Source organism: Anoplophora glabripennis, unplaced genomic scaffold, assembly GCF_000390285.2.
Source record: "Anoplophora glabripennis isolate ALB-LARVAE unplaced genomic scaffold, Agla_2.0 scaffold654, whole genome shotgun sequence".
In the NCBI taxonomy this organism is placed as follows: Eukaryota; Metazoa; Arthropoda; class Insecta; order Coleoptera; family Cerambycidae; genus Anoplophora; species Anoplophora glabripennis.
The window spans coordinates 267959-279182 of NW_019417027.1; the positions used below are offsets into that span (position 1 = coordinate 267959).

The window sequence follows — 11224 nt, forward strand, 5'->3', positions numbered from 1 at the left end:
TTATTATATAATATATATAATATATTATATATAATATAAAAAACCAAAAACTTTAAAAGAACGGCTGAATCAGGAGAAATTTTTTGTTATTCAATTTTTTTTTAATTTGCATTTAATTTTAGTGTTGAACCTCATCATAATTTAAACTTTATGTTTATGATATCGAGTGAAAGCAAAAACAACGATTCAAACAGATTGTACGAATGGTGGTAATTATTGTAGGAATAAAATATAGGAACCTTATTATTAATAGTTAGAAAAAGTTGTATTTATTTAATTAAATTGTGGTATATCTGACTTAAGTTTTTTATATCAGTTTTGTCATTAACGCTGTTTTTATTTTAAAGTTAAAGTTGCATATATTTCAGAAATTTGATGGCGACGGCAAAGAAGTTATATGTAACGTCTGCAGAAGAAAGTTAAACGCAGCATTCGAATTTAAGTCAACTTGTCTGAATACTGATTACACAATTATTCCACATGTGGATTGTGAAAAAATGTTACAGCTCGATATCAGAGATGTGTATACGAAGGAAAAGATATGCGAGTCAGTGGATATTTCAGTTAGTGAAAAAATATGTCGATTGTGTATGGAGCCAGTAGAAAGTGAGTTTAGGTGTATTTGTGAAGAAGAACTTGAAGCTATCGAAAAATTGGCTCCCGAAATGGTATCAATGACATTAAATAGTTAAATGTTTCGCAATTTAATGAAATCGCTTTGCAGACTATAAATATCATCAAAGATCCCGTTGTATGTAAGGAATGCTTTGATTTTGTGTGCACCCACAACAGTTTCCTAAAAAATTGCTTGGAAGTACAGGAAAAAATTGGAGGTATTTTTTATAGCGAAGCGACAGAACGTCGGATAGATGCGTCACCAGCCGATTTATTCCTTAAGACTGAAAACGAGGACAAAGAATACAATATCAACGAGATGGAAATGTCGATCAAAGCTGAAAGTATCGACATAAAATCGGAAGATGAGGAAAGCAGGTAAGAGAAGACTACCTTAAGAATAATTTAAAAGGTAACCGTATAACTCCAGATCTTATTTAATTTTGCATATTGTGCATTAATTTCTTGTATTTCTGAGGGTTTTCACATAATTAATTATTTTTAAAATATCTCCAATAAGAATATTACTAATTTTCGTCAAGAATTTGATTTATGTGATAATAAAACTGAAATAATGTCTTGTGGAGTTCAGAAACTTGCATAATTGCATTTGCAATAACCTATGACCCCCTTAGAATTAACACCTGACTTTGGAAAATACCCTGTATATGTAATTTTTTCAGCGACTCGCTACTGCAGAGCTCTGATAGTGGTTTATTCGAGAAGAGTGTCTTTAGAGATGCAGAAGAGGATGGATGTAAACATGAGAATAGATCGACAAACGAATGTAATACGAAGGTCAAGCAGGACCACAAAGTATTTTATAAATGTGATAAATGTATTTACAAAACTGGAAGCGAGAGCCGTTTTATAGCACATCCTGCAAGACAGGAGAAGGATTCGGAAGCATATAAATGTGAATCGTGTGAGTATGAAAGCGAAAATAAAAAATTTTTTCAGAAGCACCAGTTGAAGCATAAAGACTCTTCGGATACGCATATGCATCAATGCGGATCTTATGATTACAAGACAAGGCATAGGTGTGAGCTTGCTAAGAGTCAGGTAAGACATAAAAGCGCATTTGAAGGACGATTGTACGAGTGCGACTTTTGTGATTTCAAAACAAAGCGGAAGGTCAGTTTTAACAGTCATTATATAAAACACAAAAACTCAAACAATCGTGTAGAATGCGATTATAAAATCAAAAACATCGCGTTAGCAAATAAAGACACTTCGCAACTGCCCAAATATAAATGTGACGGTTGCACATACCAATCAGAGAATAAGAGAGACTTTACCAGACATCAGTTGATACATAAAGATCCTTCGCAGGTCAAAATGTACGGGTGTAATGACTGCGATTACGAAACTAAATACAAGAGTCATATCAAATCACACCAACTGAAACATAAAGATCCTTCTCAGGTTCAAACGTACATGTGTAATGACTGTGATTACAAAACTATATACAAAATGTATATCAAAAAGCACCAACTCAAACATAAAGACCCTTCACAGGTTCAAATGTACAAGTGTAACGACTGCGATTACGAAACTAAATACAAGGGTGATATGAAACGACACCAACTGAAACATAAAGATCCTTCTCTGGTTCAAATGCACAGGTGTAAGGACTGTGATTTCGAATCTAAATACAAAAGTTGTATCAAACAGCATCAACTGAAACATAAAGATCCTTCTCAGGTTCAAACGTACAGGTGTAATGACTGTGATTACAAAACTATATACAAAATGTATATCAAAAAGCACCAACTCAAACATAAAGACCCTTCACAGGTTCAAATGTACAAGTGTAACGACTGCGATTACGAAACTAAATACAAGGGTGATATGAAACGACACCAACTCAAACATAAAGATCCTTCTCGGGTTCAAATGTACAGGTGTAAGGACTGTGATTTCGAAACTAAATACAAAGGTGAAATGAGAAATCACCAACTGAAACATAAAGATCCTTCTCGGGTTCAAATGTACAGGTGTAATGACTGTGATTACGAAACTATATATAAAACGAACATCAAAAAGCACCAACTCAAACATAAAGACCCTTCACAGGTTCAAATGTACAAGTGTAACAACTGCGATTACAAAACTAAATACAAGAGTGATATAAATCGACACCAACTGAAACATAAAGATCCTTCTCGGGTTCAAATGTACAGGTGTGAGGACTGTGATTTCGAAACTAAGTACAAAAGTGAAATGAAAAATCACCAACTGAATCACAAAGATCTTTCGCGGGTTCAAATGTACAAATGTGACGACTGCGATTACGAAACTAAATACAAGAGTCATATCAAATCACACCAACTAAAACATAAAGATCCTTCTCAGGTTCAAACGTACAGGTGTAATGACTGTGATTACAAAACTGTATACAAGAGTTATATCAAACAACATCAACTGAAGCATAAAGATCCTTCACAGGTTCAAATGTACAAGTGTAACGACTGCGATTATGAAACTAAATACAAGAGTGATATAAAACGACACCAACTGAAACATAAAGATCCTTCTCGGGTTCAAATGTACAGGTGTGGGGACTGTGATTACGAAACTAAATACAAGAGATGTATCAAACAGCATCAACTGAAGCATAAAGATCCTTCTCAGGTCCAATTGTACAGGTGTAACGACTGTGATTATGAAACTAAATACAAAAGTTGTATCAATAAGCATCAACTGAAACATAAAGTTAAGGCGTACCGACTGTGATTATGAATCCAATTGCAGGAGTTGTATAAAATATTACATGCTGAAGCATAGAGAGCCTTCACGAGCGTAAATGTTCGGGTGAGTGTGTATGAGCATGCGAAGGTATGTCGAGGGTTCAAATGCATCAATGTGATTCTGGAACCAGGCGTGAGAAGTCTCTAAGGAGATATCTGTTGCTGCACAAAATACATCTGTGGGTGTGAAGTACGGCCCATTAAAACATAAAATCCAGTCAAAAATGAAGTTATTTAAGGGACCGACCATATCTTATGTGAATATGAAGTAGAATGTAAAGCCTGTAGTGAAAAACATCGGTTCAAACAAAAACTCTCTCTGAAACAGGAAGAGACAAGTGATTTCGGACTAGTGCTTTTGTAACAATGCATTAAAATTAATACTTTGTAATATACAACTGCTTTTTCTATGTTTAAAAATATATATTTTTCATTACCAATATTCAGAGTGAATCTTAAATGTGAATATACATGTGTATTCTAAACGAGGAGACGGTTTATTATGTAGAACATGCAGTTAATAGTTTTTTGTTCAAAAAAAAATTAGGAACAACAAAATAAATATGTAATAATACTAAACACTAAAATAAATATGCATAGTATTTCTTAATAGAAAACTGTCTACTCACTTCGCTGTGGTATTTACGCGTTGAGAGAACAACTAGGCGATGTTGCCAATGTCGTATAGACTCGTAAACTCTAATTTTTAATGAAAAGGAGAAATAAATAAGCATCGTTTTAGTTAGATAATATGTCAGAAGCTTTAAAATATCTTTATAAAAATGTTCAAAGCCTGTTTATCTTGCAATTCTGATGCATCGGTGATTTTTAGCAATATTATATGCCCCGTTTTTCACTTCTAGCTTAGAAACAGTATTCGATTGTCCACATGATTTTCGAGACAAGTGTTGCGGTCAACCAGAAAGCAGTGCTTTGAAAATTATTATGTACCTGTTAGTGGGAGTTAGTTATATTTGTACAAAATCAATTCACCCTTCCAGCCTGATATTCTTTATTTGTCCTGTCCTAAAAATGTGTTTTCCTTATGAGTAGGGGTTGTGTAAATGTGGATGAGAAAATGATGAGGGCTTTGGCTGGAGGGGCTATTGGCTAAAAGAATTTTGCAGCAACCACCTTTATTTTCTATGTTTAAATAAGTGTTTATTTGTTACATTTATTTTTTTGACTTCTTTAATTTTTATACGTACATATTTAAAATTAACCCGCATCCTATGTAATTTATAATTTTCATTTGATTTTTCGTAATTTGTGTAGGGGGGGGGGGCAGGGTTCCCAGTGCAAAGAAACGTTATTGTACTAACACTGTTCCCTATTGTATTTTGTTAGTATTATTTTAAGGCATCAATATAAGTTTAAATGTTTAGCTTTTATTGTGCACTATTACATGATTATATTATATGTATGTAAGATTAAATTAATTAAATATAATTTCAGTACATATGCATTACATTGTATTAATGTGTTTAAAGGAACCCTTTTGTTTTTACATAGTTTTTGTTCTTGTCCAGTACCTACATAAAAATCTGCAAACCGAACTGAACCAAATTATAGAAATCCAGGGAGTGCTTGAGTGCTCGCTAAAATCAAGACGAGAATTAAATTTGTGCCGCCATCTCTCGGGTAAAAATAACACTAATATATGACATAATAAATATTACAGTATACTTTAAATTTATAGGCGGTCGTTGATAGAAATATTTTGTACAATATATCAGTCAAGGAGGCGGTGATGTAAGGTAGTGTCTACTATAATTGATAGATGGCGCTATCTACTTAGCAAAACGAGAAGACGTAATGATTCATTACTTTTAAAAAAAAATAATAATTGAATTAAATTCTAATATTGTTAAATGTAATCAGAAACGTTCAAAATTTTATCCAACAACTCATAAACACGGTTGGGCACGTTTAATCATGTTTTGACCAACAAAAACCAATGTTATTTTCCGATAAAAATAGGTGATAGTTTGTAAGTCAGGCGAACGTGGTGATCACGCAAATAAAAGATAATCCGCTGGTACTAATGTTTGGAATGCTGTGAGCACATGACGACAGGGCTACATTTGAACTTCATGTTATACGCGTTTGCCGAAAGACTTACCTGTCACTTGTACATATTTTCCTGCTACAATATTTAAAATTTTGTCCTGGGCTACATCCGTAGCACCCTCATTGAACCACCGTGGCATTTAGCATGTGTCCTGCAGGTAAATGAAAAGCTGCTAAATGCATTTTGTCCTGCTTCGCTGTCGATTAAAGTAATATCCTTTAGTTAATTCTGGACGGGAAGTTTCAAACATTTGTATGACTGATGTAAACGCTAAACCATGGTAATAAGAGCACTATGAAAACCACAGTAATAATGAATAAGGATTTGATACATCAGTTGGCTAAAGTTATCTGAAGAAGCAACTTAAAATATTAAAGAGTGACCGCAAAAAACCTGTGATTTTCGCCCATTTTTTCACAATCCGCAGAGAATTTAAAAAAATACAAAAATATGTTTTTAGTCGCAAATTACTTGTCATAAAAAACTTAAATGAGCACAGCTTTTCGTATTTTGAAAATTTTAAAAATCACCTCAACTTAGGGGCTGAAAAAATGCCAAAAATGAAGAATTCTTTAGAATTTTTATAATTATTTACAACCCCTTAAGGCTCTCGAGGGTAGATTCTCGAAGTCAACATGCCCATTTTAGTCGTGTAAATGTATGAATTTTTCTGCGATTTATTCTATAGAGAAATTAAAATAAAAATGAATTTTGTTGTATTTTTTTGAGAATGGGGTGGCTTCAACCCTGATTCAGGTGTAGTTTTTTCTTGAAACTTACTATGAATAGTTAATCCATGTTTTCCTAGCACTGAATTATCTTCATTTATTTTTTTTTGGAATTTTTACAATTATTTCTTATATTCCCTATTTTTGGGGATGATTTCACCTTCATCTTAATTTTTTTACGAGTAATTTGAGACCAAAAACATATTTTTATCTATTTTCTTTAGTTCTCTGCGAATTGTGAAAAAACGGGCGATTTTTGTGGTCACTCTTTGCGGCGCCATCTTTCGGGTAAAAATAGTACTAATATATGATACTTAATAAATATTACAATATACTTTAAATTTATAGGCGGTCGTTGATTGAAATATTTTGTGCAATATTTCAGTCAACGGGGCGGTGGTATAATGTAGTATCTACAATTTGGAAAAACCAGAGCCAGTATATAGAAGTATGTGCTATGAACATAGTAACATACATATATTGGCTCTGGGAAAAACATAAGCACGATTGGGCACGTNGGGGCGGTGGTATAATGTAGTATCTACAATTTGGAAAAACCAGAGCCAGTATATAGAAGTATGTGCTATGAACATAGTAACATACATATATTGGCTCTGGGAAAAACATAAGCACGATTGGGCACGTTTAATCATGTTTTGACCAACAAAAACTAATGTTATTTCCCAATAAAAATAGGTAATAGTTTTTAATTCAGGGAAACGTGTTGCCCAGGAAATAAAATGTAATCCGCTGGTACTAATGTTTGGAATGCTATAAGCACATGATAGGGCTACAGGGTGCCAAGTAAAGCTTTTATGTATTTTTATTGTATTATAATCACATAAATGCCCTACTAGTTTCTAGAGTGGTCTATGAAAGCTCTCTTTCAAGAAACTCACTCCTAAGTTGTCTCTGTTTCAATAAACACCTGAAGCGAAGTATGGCATTTTTCTAGAACCAGTCCTGTCTTTGTCTCGGCTCAACTCTACATACTTAAATCGATTTTAACAATTAACGTAAAAATTATGTCTTTATGTCTTAACATCATAACCAACTTAAGCTTCTGTTTATGTATTATATACATATAGGGATACAATTTGCTTCAAATCGAAAATCCGGATCTCGTTGATGACGTCACCTGCTGACAAAACAAATTTTCAAATGCAAAATACATTATAGTTACCACTTTGTTTCAAGTAAATTGAAATCTACACTTAAAAATACAGACAATGCAATCGTAATTATTTATTACGTCAATTTTTTTCCACCAATCCGTCATGGATAAGAGAAGGGGAAGAAGAACAATAACTCTCTTTCATTTCTCATTGAGGTTAAGTAACGGTTTGATATTTAAGTTTCAAAGAGAATTGTTGCAATGTCTGGCGTTCAAGAAACTTCGTGCAAGCTTTGCCTCAAAACTGTAACCGTAAATGGTTTTGAGGTAATAGACAACGTTTCTAGAGATATTTTAGATGTTCTTTTGCTGAAATTGGTAAGTCAGTGATGGTTATGTATTACATAGTTCTGGGTCGCTGATATGTACCTATGGAAACGGTCGATTATCTCCTAAAGTAAGATAGCTGTCGAAAAATCATAGGACACAAGCGTTTTAGGGTTTTTTAAAGCTATTACAAAAAAGTATATTTAAGTATGCAGGATCAGTCGAAAAGTTATGATATAACAAAGTTGCTTTTTCTTTATTGGAACACTGTATATTATTCTATTTTTCAATTTTTCTCGAAATTCTAAACAAACTTCATATATCACATCATGCGCCTAAACTTAGCCGTTTTCGAGATATCGAACTTTGAAAATCTATTTTTTGTAAATTGTAGAAAAATATTTGTCCGTTAAGTTGATAGTCCATCAAGTTACCTTTGAAAGTTTTTAACTCCATAACAACTCTGCGTCGTTCTTTTGTCTAATAGTGATTATCTTGACAACACATGCCAAAAATACATTTTGTGTGAATAATTTTCTCGCAAATTGGCACGTTTAAATGAAACAGAGCGTATTGGAGTTTTAGTGATCATAGGATATGGTGATGTATGAATTTTATTTAGAATTTCGACAAGAATTGAAATATGGAATAATATACAGAAAAATTAAAGAAAAAACAACTTCGTTTCGTGTTATATGAATAGGAAAATTTTAAAATTAAATAGCGAGTACTAAAAATCAAAATTAAGAACTGAAATTTAGTAAAATTTTATTTCCAATTTGTAGAACAATATTTCCTCAATGGAGCAAAAAAAAGAAATGTACGTTTCAAACAAAGCTCCCTAATGTATGTTAAAGACCCGAGGGTTTTCACCCCCGATTAAAACACATAATTTCAACAATCGGTTTATTCCCTCAAACGACAGAGTTGTCGCTTGTTTATTAGCTATGTCGGGAGTCTGGTGACTCTCGTGATTGACTGACTTCACTCGCTGACCCCGCGGACCGTGCTCCATCGGCTGACCTCGACTGCTCGCGCATCCCAAAAGGGTTCTGACTGACTCAGTAATAGCGACGCAGTGGATGACATCCCTCTTTAATAATTAGCATCTAACATGTATGTACATACATCTCATTTCGCTCACCTCAACGCATTAGATCGACCTAACAGTAATTGATATTTTCTGCCAAAGTGATTTTCCTTCTCTTTGGTTAAAGTTGCATATATTTCAGATATTTGATAGCGATGGCAAGGAGGTTATATGTAACGTTTGCAGAAGAAAGTTAAACGCAGCATTCGAATTTAAGTCAACTTGTCTGAAGACCGATTACGCAATTATTCCATATGTGGATTGTGAAAAAATGTTACAGCTCGATATAAGGGATGTGTATACGAAGGAAAAGACCAGCGAGTCAATGGACATTTCAGATAGTCAGAAAATATGTCGATTGTGTATGGAGCCAGTAGAAAGTGAGTTTAGGTGTATTTGTGAAGAAGAACTTGAAGCTATCGAAAAATTGGCTCCTGAAATGGTATCAGTGATATTAAATAGTTAAATGTTTCGCAATTTAATGAAACTGCTTTGCAGAATATAAACATCATCAAAGATCCCGTTGTATGTAAGGAATGCTTTGATTCTGTGTGCACCCACAACAGTTTCCTAAAAAGTTGCTTGGAAGTACAGGAAAAAATTGGAGGTATTTTTAATAACGCAGCAACTGAAAGCCAGATAGATACGTCACCATCCGATTTATTCGTTAAGACTGAAAACGAGGACAAAGAATTCGATATCAACGAGATGGAAATGTCAATCAAAGCTGAAAGTATTGACATAAAATCGGAAGATGAAGAAAGGAGGTAAGAGAAGACTATTTTAACAGTAATTTAAAAGGTAACCGTATAACTCTAGATCTTATTTAATTTTGCATCTCTTGCATACATTTTTTGTATTTCTAAGGATTTTTGCATAATTAATTTTAACATATGTTCAAGAAAAATATGACCTAATTGTAGTAAAAAATTTGGTTTGTATGATAATAAAATTGAAATAATGCCCTGTGGAGTTTAAAAACATATAACTACATTTGGAATAACCTATAACCTCTTAGAATTAACACCTAACATTGGAAAATACCCTGTATATGTAATTTTTTCAGCGACTCGCTACTGCAGAGCTCCGATAGTGAATCATTCGAGAAGAGTGTCCTTAGAGATGAGGAAGAGGATGGATGTAAACATGAGAATAAATCGACAAACGATTGTAATACGAAAGACAAGCAGGATGACAAAGTATTTTACAAATGTGATAAATGTATTTACGAAACTGGAAGCGAGAGCCGTTTTATAGCGCACCGTGTGAGACACGAGAACGATTCGGAAGCATATAAATGTGAAACGTGCGAGTATGAAACTGAAAATAAAAAATTTTTTCAGAAGCACCAGCTGAGGCATAAAGATCCTTCGAAAACGCGTATGCACCGATGCGGATCATATTGTTACAAGACAAGGCACAGGTGTGAGTTTGCTAAGAGTCAGGTGAAACACAAAAGCGCATCTGGAGGGAGATTGTATGAGTGTGACATTTGTGATTTCAAGACAAAACGGAAGGTCAGTTTTAATAGTCACTATATAAAACACAAAAACTCGAACAATTGTGACTATAAAACCAAATACACCGCATTACCGAATAAGGACACTTCACAACTGCCGATTTATAAATGTGATGATTGCACATACGAATCAAAGAATAAGAGAAACTTTACCAGACACAAGTTGGTACATAAAGATCCTTTGCAGGTTCAAATGTACAAGTGTAACGACTGCAATTTTGAAACTAAATACAACAATAATTTTAAAACGCATCAACTGAAACACAAAGATCCTTCGCAGGTTCAAACATACAGGTGTAACGACTGCAATTACAAAACTATAAACAAGATATATCTCAAAATGCATCAGCTGAAGCATAAAGATCCTTCTCAGGTTCAAATGTGCAGGTGTAAGGACTGCAATTATGAAAGTAAATACAAGAGTAATATGGAACGACACCAACTGAAACATAAAGATCCTTTGCAGGTTCAAATGTACAGGTGTAAGGACTGTGATTATGATACTAAATACAAGGGTGCTATGAAAAAACACCAAATGACACATAAAGATCCTTCACAGGTTCAAATGAACAGCTGTAACGACTGCGATTACAAAACTAAATACAAGGGTAATATGAAAAAACACCAACTGAAACATACAGATCCTTCACAGGTTCAATTGTACAGGTGTAACGTCTGCAATTTTGAAACTAAATACAAAAGTTGTATCAAACAGCATCAGCTGCAGCATAAAGATCCTTCTCAGGTTCAAACGTACAGGTGTAATGACTGCGATTTCAAAACTAAATACAAGGATGCCATGAAGAAACACCAACTGAAACACAAAGGCCCTTCGCAGGTTCAAATGTACAAGTGTAACGACTGCGATTACAAAACTATAAACAAGAGATATCTCAAAAAGCATCAGCTAAAGCATAAAGATCCTTCTCAGGTTCAAATGTACAAGTGTAGCTATTGTAATTATGAATGTAAATACAACAATTCTATCAAACTGCATGAACTGAAACATA

General features: G+C 33.8%; 1 protein-coding gene across 1 annotated transcript; it reads left to right on the forward strand.

Moving 5' to 3' along the window:
• Nucleotides 1–497: 497 nt before the first annotated feature.
• LOC108909952 (zinc finger protein 624-like) lies at nt 498–10212 on the forward strand (the record flags this gene model as incomplete). The annotated part of the gene is made up of 6 exons (XM_023455825.1): nt 498–668; nt 725–993; nt 1299–1677; nt 8838–9137; nt 9194–9462; nt 9762–10212. Coding segments are annotated over exons 1-6 (1839 nt in total), but the record flags the coding sequence as incomplete, so codon positions are not given.
• Between the last annotated feature and the right edge of the window lie 1012 nt (nt 10213–11224).